The 24,142-nt window shown below is 41.7% G+C and overlaps 1 protein-coding gene across 1 annotated transcript in view; it reads right to left on the reverse strand.

Annotated features, from left to right (window-relative positions):
• Positions 1-15,143, reverse strand: part of GPAT3 (glycerol-3-phosphate acyltransferase 3) — a 57,613-nt gene extending 42,470 nt beyond the window's left edge. The window contains exons 1-3 of the mRNA XM_068542711.1: positions 15,022-15,143; positions 14,141-14,427; positions 6,480-6,546 (exon numbers count right to left, since the gene is read on the reverse strand). Coding sequence (XP_068398812.1) covers positions 6,480-6,546; positions 14,141-14,281 — 208 coding nt within the window. The 5' untranslated portion in view covers positions 14,282-14,427; positions 15,022-15,143. The remainder of the gene's footprint in view (positions 1-6,479; positions 6,547-14,140; positions 14,428-15,021) is intronic.
• Positions 15,144-24,142: the final 8,999 nt, after the last annotated feature.

Here is a 24,142-nt window from a genome sequence, read left to right on the forward strand (position 1 = left end):
CTGTGACTTACCACTTAAATTGCTCTTTTCCATCCATCCCTCACAATGCAGTTAAAAGCATTAGTCTGCTCTGACATTCTGTCTTCCTCTTTCCTGCCAGAACCACTCCATCCCGCTTACTCATTGTTGGCCAGAATTACGTGCTAAGTCATCTTCTTCCAGAGGTGCGAGCACATACTCATATGCAAGTCTCTAACCCACTCTAAAGTAAAGTTTCCTCCAAAAGAAGCAGTCTATTTTCCTCGGATTGCGAGGTGAAGTTTGAAGGAAGATTCCCTTGTCTCACCTCTACCTGTCCTTAAGGAACATGCCTCCTCTGCCACCATCCAGTGACCCTGTTAACCCTGTGATTCCCATGCCTTACCTTGCATTCCATCTTCCCCCAAACCAGCCACCAAAAACTGTAGAAATCAAGTTCTGCTCCTTCAAGGGACTATGAGTTAGAAAGCTAGAATAAATTATGCCAGTGAGAGTGGGTACCAATAGATTAATGCATTATTCACTAAGAGAGGTGGTTCCCAAAGGAATGGTCCCAAAGGAGGGAGGGGGGAGGGAACAGGAGGATTTTGCCCCCAGGGGAAAGTTGGCAATATCTGGAGACACTGTTGGTTGTCACATTAGGGGTGTGCTACTGTCATCCAGTGAGTAGAGACCCGAGACACTGCTAAGCATCTTACAACACATAGGACCACTCCCTGTGACAAAGAATTACTCTGCCCAAAATGTCAGTAGTACTGAGGTTGTGAAACCCAGCTCTAAGAGGTAATATACTTCAATTAACAACGCCTTTGTTCCACAGGTTTAAGTTTCTATTTCAGGCACTAGGCATGCTGACTAGAGATGTATTTTGGAGCATGTAAGCATCAATCACACCCCTGAGACAGGTACCTATTTTCTATTCATATGAAACTAGTTCCATTTATCAGACTACAGACTCTAGCTGAAGGCTTATTGATATTTTATTTGTTTGGTTTTCTTAATGTTTATGTTTAAAATACAAGTTTAACCAAAAAATATGAGTTCAACAAAGAAAAAATTCCATTGTCATATCTGCTTCAGATATTTCTGAAGAAAAAAATTATAGGTACAGTTAAAGCCCACCTCCCCATCTATTCTCCTCCCTCCTAGCAGATATATCATTTCCACATGTATTTTACACTTATCTACATACATCTACATAAATATATAGTATCTGTTTAAGGTACTAAATTTTAAATGAGTGTTATTATACTATACATTTCTTCTCAATGTTTGTCCATTTTGTTTTCTTCATTAAATCCAGTTAATTCATTTTGATCGCTGTACAGTACAAATAAAGCAGCTTACATAATTTTCCTCCTAAGGAGTGACTGGGTCGTCTCCACATTGCCACTATTTGTATGCAGCTGTAACACGTCTCCTAACATACACATGCTGAGGGTTTGGGTAGGTCTGGTATCTTAGGAGAAGTGGAATTGTAGGGTTACAGTGCTACGAATCGCCAAATTGCTCTCCAAAGTGTCACCGAACTAAGTTTTCATTATATTGCACTTAGAAATGCAGATGACTGATCTTACGGTTTTAAAACAAACAAAAAAGAATTAAACCTTTGCCTTCTGCAGAACTATATTAACATATGAGGATTAAAATACATGGTATGCTAGTGAATTTTTTCAGAATCACCTTCTATCAAGTAATTTTTGTTCCAAGAAGAGAAACTGTACTCCTTATGTCCAATAAAGGCAGTGTCAATCAATAAATAAGCAAACATATTTGTGGACCGTGACTGAATGTCGAATCAAACAATCAGTTATCAAACCATTTTGAAACTGTTACAGAAATGTATATATGGACTATGCATTAGATGATATTAAGAAAATATTAAGCTTGTAAAAGGGATAAAAGCATTGTGGTTATTTTTTAAAGTCCTTTTTTAAAAAATGTATAAAAAGATGAAATCTTATATCTGCACTGAATACTTTAGCAAAAACTGAGGAGTGATAGATGAATCAAGTGTGGCAAAATCTTGACAAAAGTTGGCTATATGGGTTATTACACTAAGTAAAGTTAAGTCAGATAGAAAAAGACAAACATTATATGACATCACTTATATGTGGAATCTAAAATATAGCACAAATGAACTTATTTACAAAACAGAAACAGACTCACAGATACAGAAAACAAACTTACGGTTTACCATATGGGAAGCCAGGGAGTTGTGGGCGGATAAATTAGGAGTATGGGATTAACAGATACACACTACTATATACAAAATAGATAAACAACAAGGACCTATTGTATAGCACAGGGAACTATATTCAGTATTGTGTAATAACCTACAGCGGAAAAGAATCAAAGCAAAAAAGGATAGAGATATATACATATATACATGTATAACCAAATCACTTTGCTATACACCTGAAATTAATGCAATACTGTAAATCAACTGTACTTAAACAAACAAAAAACAAAAACAAGTTGGCTACATGGGTCTCATTATACTATTTTTCTACTTTTGCTTATGTTTGAAAATCGTCATCATCATCATTGTCACCATCAGGTACAAGATTTACCAACAGAGATAGACTAGTAAAAGCAGGTAGACATTTGGCTGTGATAAAGAAAATCTCAACCTATAATCCTTCCATATCCCATAACTGGATTATTTTTCCCTCTGCAAGTAGTTAGACGTGTTCTAGGATTTTATGAGCAAGATAACCCCATTAAATGCATTATAGTCCATATCCTTGAGGACAGCAGACACTGATTTATATTCAGAGAACTTACACCAAGACAATAGTACGAAATCAACTTAGCTGATTTAAACAGACTATCAAAAACGGCCTGCCCAAGACAAAATGAGTACAGAACATGACACTCCTCAAATTTCTGTTACAACGTATTATCCCACATTTTCTGGGAAGTTCAGAGATCTGATTAATGTTGATGTAACCAATATTGTATTGGCATCAACGTGGTTAGTCAATTCTCACAAAAGAATCCCAAGTGTAAAAGTAGAGGGAAACGTTAGGCAGCCTGAATTCTCTCTGGACAGGTACAACATCAAAGGCTTCACCATAGCATTTTGTCCTTTGTGTGTGTTTGAGGGGAGGAAGAGGTGGAGGGGGCTGAGGGCAAGAGATACTGGGCAGAAGAGAAACTCAGCCCAGGGCTTAATTAACGGTGGGCCACGTGACCCCAAATCCTTGCTGGAACAGGGCAACGTGAAAGACCTGAGGAGGCAAGTGCATTTCCTACTGCCAACAATGCCGAGTCAGGCCAGCAACACACCCCAGGGAAAAACACCGGAAGGACTGAGCCACAGCCTCTACTTATTTGTATTGTTTAGGACTCACTCCCCAGGCAAAGGCACCTGCAGGCCTTAACTACTGCCTGTCGACATTTAGTCGCTAATCACTATGATGTCCTAGCATCATAATGCAATTACAGTGGAATTAATCCTGAGTCATGAAAATGACATAATTAATTACATTCATTTCAATCACAATTAAAATTACTGACTCATTCAAGTCTGACAGCATAAGTTCTGGAAATCAGGTACCCAAAGAGCGAGACTGGTGGCTCCTTAGCCAGAAATATCTCAGAGTCAAACGGTCCCTTGCACTAGTTACAGCAGAGTAAAATGAAAGCTGCTAAAATCTCCATCAGACCACAAGCCAGGGTCTGAGAAGATGCATTTGTTCTATGGCTAGAGTGGTAAAAGTACAGCTGATGCAAAGCAAAAGACCCAATACCCTTTTCTCTTCTTGTTTTACCTTCTAGCACATCAGCTCTCAGGGAACAAAAACTAGGGTATAGGGTAACTCTGTATTCTCCACTGAAGTTGAATGCTTACCTATAACACAGTTACTTGAAGGGAGGAGAAAATTTATATTCACCGCTGTATTAACAATGAGGAAAAGTCCTTAAACCCAGAAGAGGAAGGTACAATGATAGAGCTTCTTAAAGAGCTTTTATTCATGATCATATCTGAAGCTCAATGAGCTGGACAGTGTTTTAACAGAAGACACGGTAGAGTACAGCCAAGGACAGCAAAGAAGTATTTAAGCACAAAGATAATAATTCCCGAGGTTCAGCTTTCAGTTGGCTTATTCAATAAAAGCACAGAAGAAGTACAACACAAGAGGGGTTTAACTGGAGAGGGAGATTTGAAAACTGTTTCCAGAAGTGTGCTTCACCAAGTAAAAGAGCGGCAGAAGGAATTTTCTGGTGCAGAAAATAAACATAACTCTTGTCCCTGTTTAGCTCATCTCTCCCTCTCAATTCCCTAAACCTATCATCAGCACTATATCATTCAGACATCTCAAAATTGCACCCACACCCCTGGGACCCGTGGCCTGCCAGTGACCCTTGCCTAAACTTTGGCCAGCTTAACACTGACTTGTGCTCGGTTGGCTGCGGTACCAAGACACGATGCTCTGAGGGTAGGCGACTGCACCAGCCAGGCACACAGGTGCTCAGGGTTTCATCACCCTCTGCCTCTGCCTAGGACTGTGATACTACCTCTCGGCTGACTCTAAACACCAGAATGTACAGGTGTTTAGAGTCAGCTGAGACTGACTCTCAACAGGGCACACACCCTGCCACAGGGCGACTCAAGCAGGATGTAAGTAAGTCAGGATGGGAGTAGAGGTGCATACCATGTACAGTTGTGGTATTAATACAGATGAAAGCAGCACATAGCAGAGCCTAAATGAGATCTCACCTCATCCTTTGCTTATGCCACTATTTTAGCATTTATCACAGTGGCCTATCAGATGCCTGTCTCCCCACAGGAGCCATGTCTTAATCATCTTGGGATCCCCTGTCAACCTCACAGGTAGCAAATGCTCAGTAACTGCAATAGTCAATTCCCAACTGCACAGGCTAAAAGGAAGAGCAGCCACTCTGAATGAAATATGATAAATTTTGTAGGCATTAGCCATACTCTAAACCAATTATTATATATATTTTCTCCTCCTGCTCACTTCCACTCTTTCCTGGAGGTACCAAGAAAAAGGCAAAGACCAAAAATAGAAAAGACAGATGCATGATAAAAAAAAAAAAAAATCCAACAAGTGGAAATATTCACTCCCATTAGCCTGAAAAAACTAAAACAACGCTACAAACACCCTCAGCTAGTGGTTTTTTAATCCTCTTAACCTACCAAATTGAAACACTTTGTGCCCTTTTAAATTCACGGCCCAAGACATGCGCCACCAGCACCCCAACCTGTAGGGTCCCATAGAATTTCATCCAAGAACAATGACAGCCCAAAGTCTCACCAAGTACAACAAAAAATCAGCAATAAAGTTTGTTCTCTCCTTAAATCACAAGGGCACACATTTAAAAAGAACCCAGAAAAAAAATTTAGTAGATCTGCTACACCTGAGAGAAGGTCTCTCTCAGGTCAATAAGAAGAGGACCAAGTAGAGCCAGAAATATCCAGTCTTGGTTAACATGTTATTGGTGCTAACCCTTTGGTATTTAAGTAGACACCATGAAGCTCTACTAGTTGCTTTAATCATTTGAACATAACAATCTAATTACACAAAAATGCACAGATGTTTTCACTCAGATTCTTTATTTCCTAAATGCACTATAGCATATAATTTCTACAATTCCTCTTAGACAAGCCTTCAGAAGATAAATTCCTTCTAGTGAAGTGTTTGACATTTTGACCATCTTTAACCCTAAATCAGATGGGCACAGAATTGTTTCTATATTATTTTTGAAAAACACATAAAGCCTTAATCTTTTAATTAAATCAAGGGTTTATTTCTCCTTAATTTCACAGCCATCACTTCCATAGAATTCTACTCCCCTTTGAACCCAGTGTCTTAAAAGTTCTTAAAATTCTTAACCCAAGTGAAAGGGTTTATTGGGACAAAGGCAAAGCACACATATAGAAGCAGGGACGGCTTAGCGCGGTTGATTTGTTAACTCACTTCTAACAAAAATTAAGTGAGTTTCTTTACTACAGGACTTTTCTGAGCCTTTGTTACTATACATTATTAGTCTCCAAAAGGAATGTGTAGCATGTGGTGATTCCCAAGCTTATTTCACAAGCGAGTTATTTTTTTATTTCATGCATTACTAATTAGTTTTTAGCAGGAAAGAATATTTTGAGGAACATACTTTGAGAACCACAAGTTAGAATAAGGTGCTAACGAAACCTCAAACGTAGGTTTAACTTAACCCCAGGTAGTCCGATTAGCCTTTTTTTTCTTAAGACCATTAACTACCATGGGCAACCACCTTTAAATGCATACCTTTAGAAATACCCTATAAGAACACATAGATGAACCAGCACATATTACATCTTTACAGTAAAAACTCATCCAAAACTCAGAAGGCTGCTATTTTGCATAAAGGACAGAATTATGAACAATCCAAGGCCCATAAAATGTACTACTCTATGCATATATGAAGTTCAAATTGGGTAGATACATCTACCCAATTTGGATACTTTAACCATTAAAATGAAAAGGAAGACTTACCAACAGAAGCTGAGTTTTTAAGAACTGATTCCTTTGAGACTCCTTTTTCAATTCGTAACGTGGCCCACTGTTCAAAAAACAACAAGTATTAATGTAAACTGTGCCACAGATACAATGCAAAATATTTAAACCATGCTTATATAGACATGAAATTAATCATTAAGCCCTGGTGCTATGTGAATTGAAGAGATACCCCACTGAATCTCTGATGTAATAGTATTCCAAATCCCAGGTATACTCTTTTATTAGTTACTGGTAATGCCCAAATAAAAGGAGGAAAAGATCATGTTTACCCTATTAAAAAACCCTCACACACACCTGGTACCCCAATAAATTACTCCTTGGAAAGGTCAGAAAGCATGAAGGGCAAGAGCACAGACTATGGCATCAAGTCTATCTGGGTTTAAAATTACGTAATCCCTCTCAGCCTCAGTTTCCTCATCTGTAAAATGAGGATAATAGTTCCTATTCCATAGGGTTGCTCTGAAGATTAAATGAGATTAACACATGTTAAGACATACACACAGGGCACAAAGAATATTATTTTCATGAGAAATTAGGCATTCAAGGATGAGACACACTCAAAGATGCCTAATTGCCTGTATCAGACAAAAGCTTTCAAAAGGAGCAGTGTGAGACTTGGAAAGCTGGAAAGGAATCCATGAAATCCCTAACTAAAAAGACATCTGCCAGGAGATTGGGATTGACATATACACACTACTATATATAAAATAGATAACTAATAAGGACCTACGTATAGTACAGGGAACTCTACTCAACACTCTGTAATGGCCTATGTGGGAAAAGAATCTAAATGAGAGTGGATACATATATATATATTACTGATTCACTTTGCTGTACAGCAGAAACTAACACAATATTGTAAATCAACCATATTCCAATAAAAGTTTTAAAAACAAACAAACAAAAAGTTAAAAAGACATCTGGGGGCTTCCCTGGTGGCGCAGTTGAGAATCCGCCTGCCAATGCAGGGGACACGGGTTCGAGTCCTGGTCCAGGAAGATCCCACATGCCGCAGAGCAACTAAGCCCAAGCACCACAACTACTGAGCCTGTGCTCTAGAGCCCGCGAGCCACAACTACTGAGCCCACGTGCTGCAACTACTGAAGCCCGCATGCCTAGAGCCTGTACTCCGCAACAAGAGAAGCCACTGCAATGAGAAACCTGCACACCGCAACGAAGAGTAACCCCCACTCGCCTCAACTAGAGAAAGCCCACGCACAGCAACAAAGACCCAACGCAGCCAAAAATAAATAAATAAATAACTTAATTTTTAAAATATATGTATATTATCTAGATGACTACAATTCTAGAAGCTAACAATGTCTAAATTGACTTGATTTGGGGAGGTGGGAGAAGAGCAAAACAAGAGGTAAAAGGCACTATAATAATTATAATTATGACTTAGGCACTCTTGAAGGGGCAAAAAGACAGAATTTATTAAATATGTCAAGGCAAAGACCTCAGTTGTTGCTGGGCTTGAAGGGCTCAAGCAGAGAGGTAAACATTTTTTCTCAAATAAGTAAGAAAATAAGTAGTAGAAAATAAATAACCTAAAACATGTACACGAAGGTCAAGGAGCAAAGCATGATCTGACTACGTCAGGACCCCTGCACAACATCCCAAAGAGCAAAGTAGGAACATGCCATGGGTGCTTAGAAAACAGCCTATGAATAGAGGCCTAATCTTCCCAGCTTCAAGTGGCAAGTCACAAATGATAATAGGCTCGGAGTCTTAATCTGGTTGTGTCCTTTTCTCTTCCTTGCTGATCTAGGCAGAAATTCTCAAACTCCGGACTTTACCTCCCATCTCTTCTCAATAGAGGTAAAGGTTTATTTCCACAGTTTTTCACTTTAAAGCCTTGTTACCTATTATCAGTTGTAAGGAGACCTAAGACATGATTAAAATAAAATTTTGTAAACAATCAATCATCCTTATCCTGGAGCTCACTTTTTTCATTGTGGGCATGTGATTTTATATTTTATATAAATGGTAATTACCTTAGACCAGGACAATTAGTCCATGCTTATAAGATGGAAAACATTGGTATTCTGTGGCTATTATGGGCTGAATTGTGTCCCACACAAAGCGCCCCAAAAATTCATGTGTTGAAGCCCTAACACCCAGTGCCTCAAAATTTGACTATATTTGGAAACTGGGCCTTTAAAGAGGTGACTAAGTTAGAATGAGGCCCTTAAGGTGAGGCCCTAATCCGGTATGACTGGTGTCCTTATAACAAGAGGAAGAGAACCAGGGGCATGTACAGGGAGACAGACCATGTGAGGTCACAGCAAGACAGCACCATCTAAAGCTAAGGAGAGAGCCCTCAGAAGAAACCAAAGCTGCTGACACCTTAGTTTTGGACTTCTATCCTCCAACACTGTGAAAAAATAAATTTCCATGGTTTAAAGCCACCCAGTCTATGGGACTTTGTTATGGCAGCAAACTAATATGGGGGCATTCCTCCAATAACATGATGTGCTCCAAAGAGCTCCCTGTGCCATCATCAGAAGTTTCTCCTGAAATGCTAACTCTGAGGTCTATCCTCCAAAATGTAGTTACAATGTTCACGATTAGCAAGTTTTAAGGTTGGAGGAGAAGTCACTTAATGCCAAAGGCAATTTGTACTGGAAAATGGTTTTATTCTTTGGGTTAACTCTCCAGTGAAAATGACCAAGTGCCTATGCTCTGCAGCTGGACAGACAGAAGTACACGTGAACTGCAGTTCTGTCACTTCCTTGCTGTAATCATCTCAGACAAGACTTTAACCTCCTGGGGTCTAAGTTTTATCATCTCTGAACAATACCAAGGGTTGTTGTAAAGATTAAAGGAGATAATCTATCCAATGACCATCACACAATCAGCCACAAGGTAGAAAAACGTTGGCTTTCTCCTCCCTCCCTACATCTATATAGGTGCCAAAATGATCAGGTTTTTTTCCAGACCATCAGTGCATCTCCCAATAAATAGCTATTTCTCTTTCACCACGCCAGCTTCTCTAGCTGATCAGGTAAGCCCAAATACAGAGGAAGAATATCTCTTTAGAGGTTCTAAATCTCTTGAGGTATCTCAGGACACATCTACCTCAACGCACCAGGAAAGATGCAGCTCTGTCTGCAAAGGACTCTGAAGACAGCAACTTCGAACAATCCCAGCTACCATTCCCCATCTCACTAACCCTACCAAGAAGGGTGACAACTTTCAATCAGGTTTTCACCCCCACTTAATTTCAAAATCCTCTTGGAAGAAAATAAGTAGCTGTCCACAAGTCACCAAAATAAAGGGTTAAGTATAATTTTTAAAGCTTAGGCCAAAAGCTTGCAAAAACGTGACACTGTCACCTAGACAATTCAACTTTCAGTTTTCACACTAAAAAGACATTTAAGAATTGACTAAATAGAGGGAAAGAAAAAAGGAAAAATGTAAAAATTATATAAAAATTCAAAATATTAGGCTTACTCAAATAATAGCTGGCCATCATCTGTAGCAAAATAAAAGTCTCTCAGCAGAGTCTGTCATCTTAGCAGAGTAGAACTCAGGCTCTAGATTCAGATTAAAATCCTGATTCTACCACTGACAGCTGTGTGCCACTGTCCAGACAAATCACCTCTCTGAACCTCCATTCTCCAGTCTATCAATGGGAATAATAACAGACCTTAACCCAGAGAGGTGCTGTAGAATTAAGTTATCTGAAAAGCATATTGCTTTGGTAGCTTTTCTTTATTGTTACTTTCTGTCATAAACAGTCATGGCCTTCTAGCAGATTTATTATATTTCCAACACCAGGGATAATACCTGAGTGTTATAATAAGAGGTGTTTATCAGCTGAAAATTATTGACCTGCCTTTTTAAAATGACGGAAAACTAATTGGTGGATGGAGGAAATGCTAAGGGAAAGAATAATAACTAAAATAAAAGGCAGGAGTAGGCTGTTCTGAGTATGTATGTGTGCTGACCCATCTGAAGATAGGTTAAATCTTAGCCACATAGGAGCAAAAAAACCCCAAAAAAACCCAACCAAAGAGTGTTCCAATTCAAACTCCACTAAGATTTGAGCACCTACTATGTATCAAGTGCTTTTATTCACCTCTCCTCATTTAATCTGCGCAATAACTCTGTGAGGCATATTCCTACATACACATGTAGAAACTAAGGTGGAGATGTTGAGTGATCTGCCCAAGGTTACAATGCCAGAAATTTGGAGTAAGTTGTTCATGCATCCAACTTATTCCTCAAAAGTTGAGGGAAAAATCAGTCCATTAACATTTATCTTCTCTGTCTATTGTTTGTATTATCTGGTTAGATTAGATAATTTACATATCATTTCCCTGCCTTCTTCTTCTCCATCAATCCTATATTCTCTTCCCATTCTTTATTTCCCTCTAACCATGAACCTTAGGCCAATGAATAGCGAACCTTAGGCCAACGAATAGCAATCCTTAGGTCAATGAATAGGAAGCATCATTAACCTTGCAGGGTTGAGAACAGCATATTTCAACCTTTAATCCATGCTCCTGTTTGATAAACATAAAAAATTCACACCCACTCTCCCAGAGATTCAGATATATACACCCCACCGTGCAGATGGACTACCCTCTACAAATCCTCTCAGCCAAAAGTTTTACTTTTCATGGTTTGTATTCCTAAAACAATTTTCCCCAATATACTGCTACCATATTGGCATATATACTCCTAAGAAATTGTTATATACCCCTTGAAAATCACTGGTTTAGAGAATCACTACGCTAAGAATTCGAGCCTTATCCTCAAGCAGCTTGCCATATCAGGGACTTATGAACACATCTAGAGATATTCAGCAATGCAGAAGGCAGCATTCAGTAGGTACTCAATAAATAATTATTACCTGAACTGATGAGCTAAGAAGGGGCCCAAGAAGAGCATATAGCTGGCTGAGTTACTTGACAATTAGCAATTACCACAGTCAGCTATTCTGAAGGTACCCCACACACATTGCAACTTCCAGAATTTGAGTTTATGGTCACAAAAAAGCTACCCATTGTCAAGAAAACTTATCGAAGTAAACACATCATGTACCAAACTAAATGACCTTTTAAAATGGTGTGTAAATTGTAACCAAGGAAACCTGTGAAATAGCTAATTCCAATCAAAGAGCCCAAAGAATATTCTTGGGACTGGAATGCAAAAGAAAGAAAGAAGCAAATCAGTTGAGAACATACTAAAGAATAATGAGTAACAGAAGGGCTGGGCCTTGAATGGACTCTACAAAAAGGCAGGGTATATTTCCAGATCTAAAGATGTTCTAATATTAAACAACCAGCACAATTTTTAAGAGAATTAGCCCCATAGTTGGCCAAAAAAAACAATCCACTGTACCAACCTCTGCCTAACAGAAATGTCTCTGAAACATCTAACGCTGTTCTGGTTAGAGGATGAAAAACCCTGGGTTGCCATCTCCCTCTCCTGTGCCTAAAGCAGATATCACTACGGAATCATAGCTCTTTCCTGAGGAGTCCAGCTGCTCCCAAACACAGGAGCTCCAGGCAGCTACCACCAAGTCAGAGTTGGCTCACAAAATGAATCCCCATTCTAATTCCATATATGCCAAGCATCTCTCTGACCTAATAACTTTGGTCTGAGCAAAGAGGATGGTTCCTTATGCTGCCATCTACCTGGTTTCCAAGCTAGGTGGTGTATCTCCCACTATAATTAGAAAACTAGCATTCTTGAGAGTTTGATTAACTAGGAGTGCATCTCTAAGTCTCTTCAAGTCTAGATAGACAAAAATTAAAACTTGAGGCCCTGCCACACTGAAGCCAGACCCTGGACTGGAGATATCCCTTCAGAGTATAATAGTTATTTGCCAGGCTAACAGCAACTAGCAGGCCTCTCTCCTTGACATCTCTTTAGCTGTATCCTGACTTACTCAAGCAAGCATGTAGGAGTCAGCACCTGGTGAAGACAGGGTGTGCAACTTACTTTACTCTATCCTCACTTGGGGTATCAATTCCAAAAGACATTGCTATATGGGAGAACAGTTCAATCATTTCAGTTCTGAGAAAGAGTGAACACCAGCTGAAGAGGATCAACTGCTACGGGGAGGGTATTCTGAAGATCTAACAGTAAGAGGCAGCTAAGAAATTCACAGTAGAGTGTGACCAAGTTCAGAGTGTGACATCAACAAAATAAGTTCAAGACTGTGAAATATCTCCCAAGTAGAAACAACAGAACTTTTAAACCACGAGGGCTGAGGATGAAGAATCCAATATAACTTCAAAGACTAGACAGAAAAATAGCCACAAAGAGAAGTACAACAAAAATGTGGGGTAAAGCAGGAGATGAGCAGGTAGAATAGATTTGCAGGAGATTAGCTGGTGGGAGATCTGCTGGTAATCTCCAGGTAAGAGATAAAAGATTAGAGATGTATATCTGGGAGCCACCCTCCTGCCTGAGGGAGAAGAGCAAATAAAGCCACGCCTGGGGGCAGACATAGAATAAGGGCAGAAAAATGCAAACCCGTATTAGAAGGTACTTTAGTAGCTACAGAAACAAGGATGCTAGAATCTAAGTAGTAATATTATTACTTTATTATTACTTTAATAATAAGAATAATATTATTCTTTTAATAGCAGCAAACACGTACAGATACCATTCTAGGATGTTTGACATATTTTAACTCAAACAACCCTATGGAAATAGTTGTTATTGTTACTCCTATTTTATAGATGAGGCAAATGAAGTACAAGAAGTAGGTGACTTCCCTATGGTCATATACTGAGAAGCAGAGCTGGGATTTTGGTACCAAATCAAAGCAAATCTGCACCCAAAGTCTGCATTATTAACCAATAGCTACAGGCCCTCTCCTCAGTTAAGACTCCTGCCTCCACCACTTAATTCAAGCAAACCACTGAGCTTCTCAGAGTCTCAGTTTCCTTACCTGTAAAAGGGGGAATAACACTTGCTCTCCCCACCTTCCAAGGCTTTGGGGAGCATCTGATGAGAGGATCAACAGGGAACCCTCTGTGATTTAATAAAGCCCTGTATTAAGGGTAAGCTGTAGTTGTTCCCCATCAGGCCCACTTAGAGTTGAGGTCAACGAATATAGATTTTCAATGACATTTCAAGTGCCGTTGGTTAGATTAAATTTCCATGACTCTGTTAAAATATAATCAGATTTCTTTCTACCATCCAGCAATTGGTTTCTTATATTGAGCATACACTAGAACATGATGCCTTTCTGGACAGGATGCCTTAGTCCACGAAAGGACCTCTGAAACCTGGGGCTGTAAAAACTAAGGACACTGAGGTGACAGCTGCCCCGCAGAAAGGATATAAAGAAATTCGATGATAAAAAGGCGGTTGCATTGATATTCTGATCAGTAAAAATCATAATAACAACAGCAGGGGGTGGAGGTAGTTCTGCCTTCAACCACAGCAACAACAGGGTGGTCCAGTGGTTTTAGCCCGAATCCCTCCAGCTCTGCGGGAGAGGAGGGATGCAGCCGCGGATAAACTAAAACGCACACCCCTCCGGACCACTGACTTTCCTCACTGGTCCCCTCGCGTCTACTCGGCTTTCAGCTCTACCCTCGTTTCGCATCGCCCCAGGATCTCCCTAACGCCCTCGGAGGAGGGGGCGCGGCATGCCCCCATGCACTCACCTCTAAAGTTTTCACCAGGATCTTCATGTAGAGCTCGGAGATGCCCAAAGACACCCCAAAGGCCGAAGGCAGGAGTATGAAGCCGAGCACCAGAGTCAGCCAGGTGTAAACGATCTTCCCGACCAGCTCCGCGCCATCCATGGCTCGGCGCGCCCAGAAGGGGTCCACGGAGGAGGTCCGAGCGCGACAGCTGTCCCTGTCCCCAGGTAGTCGGTTGGCAGCTCCGGGAGCAGAGTTGCGGAGCCCAGCTCCCGGGAGTCAGCGCTGCCGCCGCCTGGCACTCACCTCTGCAGGGAAAACAAGAGAGGACGGGAAAAACTTTCAGAAGGACAGAGATTTCCTTCCTCTTCGGGCTCCACCTCGCCGCGGCCGGTTAACTCTTTCTCGGCTGGAGGCCCAGGCCCCCGCCGAAGCTGCTGCCGCTTGCGCAGACCTGGTAGCGCCGGCCAGGCGACCAGAGCTGGGGGTGAGCGTGGAGACACGCGAGCGCAGCGGGGAACGTGTCCCGCCCTGTGTCTGATTTCAGTTGGGTGGTGATTGGGGCAACTAAGCGTTGACTCACGGAGGCCCTCCCGGAACGAGGATCCCTGCGGCGCAGTGCACCGCACCACCGCACACGAGCCGCTGGCGGAACTGACGCCTGGTCCAGGACTGCGCTGCTGGTGGGCTGGCTCGGACGCCCAGCGCCCAATTTCTGCACCCTGCCCTCGCCCCACCTCCTCCGCCACCCAACGGGGAGCTTCTGGTAGGGATCTGCACGGAAAGAGCCGCAGCCTCCCGGGCGGCCTCCAGTCTTCCCCGCGCCCCTCCTCGCCAGCACTCTCAGCGGAGGTCCTTTAGGGAACAGAGTTTTCATCTGCAGCACGTTAGCATTTTCTCACCCCCAGAATGAACTACTGACGTGTCCGGAACGCTTGAGAAGGTCCTGCTTGTGTGTGTATAAAACGACCTCTCGGCAGGGCTGTCAAGGAGAGGGAAATGCCCACGGCGCTGCTGAGCTACGGCTTCCTCCGCTTCCAGGTCTCCCACTCCTCCTTCTCCCTCCTCCTTCCCCTCCCTACTCTACGGAGCTGCCGGCCGAGATCTTGCTCTTCCTGAAAGTGGAAAGCTCTCTCCACGAGTCGCCTTCCCAGCTCAGCCGCCGTTCCCTTGGCACAGAAATGCTTCCGCCGAGGGTCGCTCTCTTCCTGGGGCAAGATTCCCACCACAGCTTCCCCTACCTTTCACCCAACACTATTCTCACAGAAGCCCCAGAAAAACGCCAGGCCCCCGCAAGCTGCATCCAGCTGACGCGCGCTTCCAGGGAATTCAGTGCCCGCATCGCTGCGTCGCTAGCCCTTCTTAGAACAGTAAAGAGCAAAAAGCTTGTATGGGTATTTACTTCACTGCGGTTCATGCCTCTTAGAAACCTGATCTGTTTTTAAGAGTAAGCATGAGAAGGGATGTTGAGACTGTAGTAGACAAGAAAATCAGGCTCCCAGCGTTTCCAGATCGTCGCTGAATGGGACCAAAATCTCGTACAGGTCTCTTTCGGGTGTAATTTCAAGCTAGAAAAACTGGGACGGCAAGCAAACTGAATTCAAAGAGTGTTGACAACAAATACTGCGAAAGAGTCTGCCCCAGCCCAGGGTGTGGAGGAAATGGAGAGAGGAAGAGAGGAGAAGCCCCCTGCAAAGAATGTAAATGTTTGGCTTCTGCACCTCCTACCAGGCAGGTATCACAACTCCTTTCCCCACTAGGAAGGGAAAAAAACTGTAACTTGGTCCTAAAAACCAAGTTAAGAATAAAGAAGTTTCAGGCGCTTGGCTTCTCAAAATTAAACCTCTTTATAGTCTGCCATTTTACGAAAACAAACAGCAACAACAAAAAAGCACACGTGCCAAAATTCGTCTAAAGTCTTTGCTGGAAACAAACACATATTTAGCACAAAACCTCAAAGATTATATTGACTCATTTAACACCATACATTCAGGCAAAGCTCTTACCCTCCTTTCATTTCCTCAAAGGAAGATGACTAAGGAATGCTGAATGATTGTACCAAAGTTTACCCAACAAGTCTCAGTGCAGGTAATTTCGTTTAAGGATGGCCTTTTTCTGCCCATCCAGACAGAGGAGCTGAGTGCCCACAATCTCCAATGATTTCTTGTTGCTCATGACCAAATTTCATGAACTAGGTTTGCTTCTTTGGTTTTGGTTTTGGTTTATTCTTTATGTAAGAATTATTGTCCCAGAAGGGACTTCCCTGGTGGCACAGTGGTTAAGAATCCACCTGCCAATGCAGGGGACACGGGTTCGAGCCCTGGTCCGGGAAGATCCCACATGCCGCGGGGCAACTAAGCCCGTGTGCCACAACTACTGAGCCTGCACTCTAGAGCCCACGAGCCACAACTACTGAAGCCCTCATGCCTAGACCCTGTGCTCCGCAACAAGAGAAGCCACTGCAATGAGAAGCCCATGCACTGCAACGAAGAGTAGCCTCTGCTAGCTGCAACTAGAGGAGGGCCGCGCCAGAAACGAAGACCCAGTGTAGCCAAAAAACAAATAAATGAATAAAAATTTTTTTACAAAAAGAATTATTGTCCCATAACGGAATGGTGGAATGGTAATAACTTGGAGTCTGAAGTCTTAGACTGACTCCAGACTGACACAGACACTTGTAAGTTTGAACAATTCATTTAGTCTTCTGTGCTTCAGCTTTCTCATCAGTAGAATGGATTCTTTTTAGGGTCAAATGTGATTATGAGTTTGAAACTGCTCTGTTAAGGACAAAGCTCTGTGCAGACATTGAAGGCAGCTTGGTGCAAGTGTAAAAGCTCTCTACCTTTTTTTTTTTTTTTTTGGCTGCATTGGGTCTTCGTTGTTGCACATGGGCTTTCTCTAGTTGCGGGGAGCAGGCGCCACTCCTCATTGCCGGGCCTCAGTAGTTGCGGCTTTCAGACTCTAGAGCGCAGGCTCAACAGCCGTGGCGCACAGGCATAGTTGCTCCTTGGCATGTGGGATCTTCCCGGACCAGGGCTCGAACCCGTGTCCCCCGCATTGGCGGGCGGACCCTCAACCACTGCGCCACCAGAGAAGCCCAAGCTCTCCATCTTTATCTCACCTAAAACACAGGAGAGCCAAGATAGGTTCATCTTTGCAGTGATGAGGGAGGGAGAGGGAAGAAGTAATGGTGGGTGGTCCCCAGGCTCCCTTTCACTCACCTCACCTCTCCCCTTTCCTTGCACACCTTAAGGCTCTTTCATTTAAACCTAGGAAGGATCCTCCCTCCCTTCCTGCACTTACAACTCCCTTCACTGTATTAGTTTCCTAGGGCTGCCATAACAAATTACCATAAACTTAGTGACTTTAAACAACACAAATTAATTCTCTCACTTCTAGAAGCCAGAAGTCTGAAATGGAGGTGCCTACAGGGCCAAGCTCCCTCCAAAGGTTCTAGGGGCGAATCTGTCCTTGCTTCTTACAGCTTCTTGGGTAGCTACCCGTGTTGCTTGGCTTGTGGCAGCATGCTCCCTGCCTCAGTCTTCACATGGCCTTTTCTTCTTATCTCTTATGAAGACACTTGTCACCCTGGATTTAGGGCCCATTCTAACGCAGGGCGATTTCATCTTGAGATTCTTCACTTAATTATACTTAATCTGCAAAGAACTTTCTTTTCCAAATGAGGTCACATTCTCAGGTTAGGATTTGGGCATATCTTTTGGGAGGCTACAGTTCAACCCCCTACTCTTACCAACCCCCTACTCTTACTCTTACCATATCTGTAACCTGGGGATAATAACACCTACCTGGAGAAGTTGTTATTGGGACTTGAGATTATACATTTAAACTTTAGCTGATAGTATATACTCAATAATGAGGTTGTTCGAGACAATCCTGTTTTTCGCCTGTTGTCCTGGCGCATATATATATATATATATATATATATATATATATATATATATATATATATATATATATATATATATATTTTTTTTTTTTTTTTTGGCTGCATTGGGTCTTTGTTGCTGTGCACGGGTTTTTCTCTAGTTGCAGTGAACGAGAGCTACTCTTTGTTGCGGTGTGCGGGCTTCTCACTGCAGTGGCTTCTCTTGTTGTGGAGCACGGGCTCCAGGTGCACGGGCTTCAGTAGTTGTGGCACACAGGCTCAGTAGTTGTGACTCACGGGCTCTAGGGCACAGGCTCAGTAGTTGTGGTGCCCAGGCTTAGATGCTCCATGGCATGTGGGATCTTCCAGGACCAGGGATTGAACCCATGTCTCCTGCATTAGCAGGTGGATTCTTAACCACTGAGCCACCAGAGAAGTCCCTGGCATATATTTTTAACGATGTTTCCTTTCACTCTCAAAAATGTCCTGGTTTGAGTGAAAAATCACATGGTTCCCTTATTCTTACATAATTTCTAAGATCCCTTCCAGTCTTAAAATATTAGACTTTTGATAAAACTGTCAAGTCCATGCATGACCCCTTGTCAACATCTGAGGCCAAATGAAGTTGTATAGGAGAATGAAGAAGAGGGATTAGCAAGTAGTCCAGAGCTTCTCAAACTTTAAAGTGGGTAGGAATCCCTGGGGCTCCTGGGATTGAAGATTCTTCCTAGGGCTGGGATGGGGCCTGAGAATCTGCATTTCTAGGAGCTCCCAGGTGATGCTGATGTTGTTGATGTACAGACACACCTTGAGTAGCAAGCCCTTAGAGTTCGGACAAGAGGGGAGTTTTATATTTAACTGATGACAAAAGGCCATGGGAAAAACAAACATACGGTTACCAAAGGGGAAAGGTGGGAGGAGGGATATACTAGGAGTTTGGGATTAACAGATACACACTACTGTATATAAAATAGATAAACAACAAGAACCTACTGTATACCACAGGGAACTATATTCAATGTCTTGTAATAACCTATAACAGAAAAGAATATGAAAATAGAATATGAAAAAATATATATATATTACTGAATCACTTTGCTCTACACCTGAAACTAACACAACATTGTTAGTTACTTCATGAATAAAACTAACTAACTAAATAAATAAACAAGAAAAGACCGTGGGAGTCCAGGTAAGTCTCCAGGAGCCAACACAAGAAGAATTGATTCTGAAGAGCTCCTCCTTACCTGAGGACTTGTTGTATTATCTGCATCTTTTTCCATACCCCTGCTTTGACAGCAATTGTGAGCAATTGTTAACGGAGGCGTTTAGGCTACAAAGCTTTGAGCAAATGTCAATACGCTCATGAATAGGTGCCTATTGCAAATAAGATGTCATGGTTGGAGCCAAATGGCAGATATTGATTTAATTTAAGAGGGAGGAATCCACGCTGGCAAAGGAGAAATCTGGGGGTGTAGCAGATTGCTGAAGCATTTTTTGAACAGGCAAGTCTCGCATTTCTTGTCTGCAGTCTCTGTGTGAGACCCCTCTTTTCTCTCATTTCACACCTTTCTTGGGCCTTCATCATACCCCACCTTGATCTGTGTATTTGCTTCATCATCCCACTGTAAACTGCTTAATACCAGGAACTGTGTCATTTATCTGTAGCTCCTTCCCGCTATTCTGTCCCTTCCACCTGCACAGAGTTTTACTTCATGCCACACTACTGTTCAAAGCCAGCAGTGACTCCCTAATGGTCACAAATTAAAGTCCAAATATATCAAATATCTTAGGCTGGATCTTAAAGCTCTCCAACTTTAACTCCCTGACATTCCAGCAAAACCTTTCTCACCTTCCCCTGGTTTCTGCAGAGCTTCTTCTTCTCTGGGCGCTTGATCACATCACAGTGCCCCACCCCCACTCTCATCCTCCCACACCCTGCCCTTTGCACACCGCTCTCCTGACCTCTCATCCAAATCTCTCACTCCACAAGTTTGGGATCCAACATGGGGATCCTGACAGTTACTGAGTCTGTCTATTCCAATTATGCATCCCAGAACTGGGGAAATAGCCGCAGGATGAATTCGGGAATTCATTGGGCCCAGTGTTAGATGCACCTGAGCTAAAACCCCATTGTTCACCTGACATCCACAAGCTCCTATTTTCACTGATAGACCAGAGTGACATTTGGGGTCTCTAGGAGTTAGTATCACTTCAGAAATAGTGTCCAGTAATCCCTGAAAAGTCTGATTATTTCCCTTTCTTCAAAGAGCAGTCACCCTCATAAATGGCCTTAGGTCCCTTTGTGGAAGACTGGGAAACAGAATAACACTATAAAACTTTGGCAGTCTTCCAGGGGACCCGGCCCCCTCTTCTTTCAAGTGGTTCTGGGTCTGTAAACTGGCTAAAGTTTGGGAATTAATCAAGAGATTGTGACTGTTTTGGGATTTGAGTTAGACATCTGTTGACTAACCTAGAACTTTTCCACTTATACAACTGAGAATTTAGTTGATTGCCATCTATTTCTTTTGATCAGGTATTCAACGCCACAGGTTTCTTTGAGTCAGACTATTCTGATTACTATATACTTGGACTCTGCTGCCCATTACAATCGTAGTCACTTTGTCTTTGGTAATTAAATACAGCCACTTGGCACCTGGCTTCTTGGAGTCCTGTTATCCTCATTGCATTTAGGGACACTAGTTGAATGGTAGCAGTTCCCACTGTAAATTCTGACCTACAGAGAAGAGCAACCACAGAGCTCTTCAAAGATTCTGGGGCTCCTCTCACAAATATGTTTCTCACAGTTGAGGTAAAAGGTATGTCTTTCGACCTTCCCAGAGTGAATGATCAGGTCTTACATGATAAATCCACTCTAACATTCCATCTCCCTAAGCCTTTGGATGCTTCCTCTACAGTATACCAACACAATTCTGGCATTTGAACTTATTCAGTGTAGACCACTTATGGATCCATGTTTCAATAACAAATCAAACTGTTAGAGTTCTTTCTAACCCCTTGAGCTAAAACATGAAATCTAGAATTTCTGCTTAGTGGGTCCATCTCAATAAATTCCAACTGATCCAACTTTCTATTCCTTCCACCATGCTCTCACACCCTTAATATCCATTCCCACGCATATTCCCTAGATTTCTGCCTGTATAAACTGGAAAAATCATGCAGTTCTTTTGGAGCATAGCTCACCTTCTCATGGAGGTACCTCATACTTTGTACCTCACCTTTCAGGGCCTGCCGGGACTTGAGTTTAATTACAGTTCTAGAAGCAAAGAGTGACAGAGTCAGGTCCTGAGGAGGATCATCAGTGTCTTGCAGGGCAGGTACTTCAGGGGAGGCCATTACAGGTTCTTTGGACAGAGGTAGAAAGCTGCTTCTACTGGCAAAGATGACTCTGCAGAATTTAGGGGAGGAGTTCAGTGTTCCTACCTTCATCAAGATCTGCCCATAGATGTCCCCATGTCAATTTTCAGGATCCTGTTTCTTCCCAATCAATGCCCTCACTTTTGTGTTGTAGTTCAGCCACTGAAGGATGAGTCTCTAGGTTTGGTTTTCAGAAATCTTGGCCCATAGCTATAGGAGATAAGGATTTCCTTCTGGGCAGATATAGAAGCTTTCAGACCATTTATGTAAAGTTCAACCTGAGAATTTGAAGCCTTTTTCTTTTCCCTGCTGGAGGGCAGTTAGGAGCAACTAGCCAATTTCATTATATTCCTCAGTTTGACTAAAATGTTCTAAAATAGCTAATACATGGTCACCCAGAACTTTGCCTTCTCCTGCTATTGATTAGAAGTACCCAATGGCCATATTTTGGGTATCTCTTACATATTATGAAATGGACTACCAGTGCCCTCTCTAGCACTGAAAATGGAGGCATTAGTGTCTTTAAGTCTAGTTAAATTAGAAAATGAACTCCAGAAAACTCATTCTTAAGATTCTGTTCTTCTTTAACCAGACCCACCCAGGTTATCTAGGATTATCTCCCCTACTTAAAGTCAACTATGTACTTTAATCACTTATACAAAATAATGTCACAGCAGCACCTTGATTAGTGTTTGATTAAGTAACTGAGGAGCCTGGCCAGGTGTACACATCAAAAAGACCGTCAATCACACGTGTGAGAAAATAAGAGTAAAAAAGGAAAATAACCTCTAAATATTACTATAAAAGCAGTTGTGACTTCATGCACCCCCTGAAAGGGCTTCAAGGACTTCTGGAGTCCCTGAGCTATCCTTTGAGAACTACTGAACTACATAAAAGTATTTCTCCAACAAAAACATAACGGTGCATGGAGGCACATTACTTACAGTGAAGCTGCCTAATACCTCATGCCGTACTTTATGTCTCATTTAATTTATTTGAATTAAATTTTATGACTAAAATAATGAAAAGAGCCAAAATTGAATAGTAGGCAGCATGTTGAGATGAGGAACATAAATCTGCTTTTCCTTCTGAAGGTCTCAGTTCCTGGGAGGTCTCTCAAAGTGTGAACATTTCCTCCACTGACTGTGATTCTGGTGTTTAATGCTAGAGTGCATGTTTTTAAGAGCTTAGCCCTGAAAGTCAAGCAACTAGTTCATCTGTGCTCAGTCCAGGAAACAATGAACCTATTCCAATACTGAAGGAAAAACTGACATGGTGATAAAGTCTGTCGGTCTCCATGATGGAGCATTCCCAGGGAACTTTTCAAGGATAATTTTGACATACCCAACTTTTTCATTATGGATGGCCTTAGAACCTAATTCTTGGATCCAGGATGTGACTCTCTGAATTCTAATCTACAGTCTGATTGGGAACCACTATGATAGGATGTGATATCTGAACCTACAAATGTTCAGATCAAGTCTCCAAAGTAAGAACCAATGACAAAACTTTTTCATCCCAGGGCACACTGTTATGATATAGTGATATACTCAATGCACACTTGCTAAATTGAACAGAATGCCCCAAAAGGGCAAGAGTGTAGCTTCAAGGATTATGTACATTGGCGGAAAAAAGTCTCTGACAAGAAAGCCCAGGCTCTCCTCTTCCCAATCCATTTATTCACTGGTTATATTTAAATCAGCAGTCAGAAACCAGAGGGCCTTTACAACGATCCATACAATATTTTTTAGAAAATTTGAATTGATTGCCCACATATTAAAGTATTCACACTAAGACTGGAATTTCTGGATTCTCTTAGAATCAGGCAGCACTGAGCTCCCATTCCTATAGGACATAACCTCTCCTGTGTACTCTATGTCCATCCCTGTTGTGGTCTTTTGTCATCACCATGACATTGATGTATTTCTTATAGTAGAGTGGACTTAAGGAGAAAATGACATGTACTTTTTACTTAAGTACTTACCAAAATTTTTCTTAACCCCAGGCTACATCCTCATTTTCATTACCTGCCCAGCTTCTTTCAGTAGTTGTTTGAATTTGAATATAGATAAATTTCAGCTAGTCCTGATTAGTCAGAATTTCTTCCACCAGGAATTCTATTACCCCATCACCACCAAAGCTTTAGATTCCATTATTTAGATTTGAGTATTCATCATTATTTAGATTTCATTATTTTTTTTCTTTTCTCTTCCTTCTTCCTTTCTTTCTTATTTTATTTTTTGTTAGAAAGATTAGAGAAGGAGTTTGATGGCCAAGTGCCCTGGGTCTCCACAACAATATTAAGACAGAAGACCCCACCATAGAATTTGGCACCTCTGGGGAAGGGGAGAGAGATGATAACAAAGGAAAATAAAAGTGGAGGATAATAAGAATGTTGGCAAAATTTTCCATTAAGAAATGGTTCGCTTAGGGAGGGTCTTCTTCCTCAGACAGTTGTAATCACTTTTATCCCCCGTAGTATCCATAACTTATCAATCTTCCCAAAATATCTCTCCAATTTTGTAAGAATCATTACATTATTATAATAACCACTAAAACCTTTAACAAATTTTTTAAATTGACTTTATATTTGAATTTTCTGGATAATAACAACATTTTGCTCAGATGCTGATACTTTATCTAGCTACTCTCTAGAGAGAGTGGGTAAAGTACTCATCTCTGGTGAAAGTATTGCACCGTATCTACATGCGCACACACACGCACACACATATATGCATGTACATAGGTCTTGCTTGTTT

Source organism: Eschrichtius robustus, chromosome 4 (assembly GCF_028021215.1).
Source record: "Eschrichtius robustus isolate mEscRob2 chromosome 4, mEscRob2.pri, whole genome shotgun sequence".
NCBI classification, from domain to species: Eukaryota; Metazoa; Chordata; class Mammalia; order Artiodactyla; family Eschrichtiidae; genus Eschrichtius; species Eschrichtius robustus.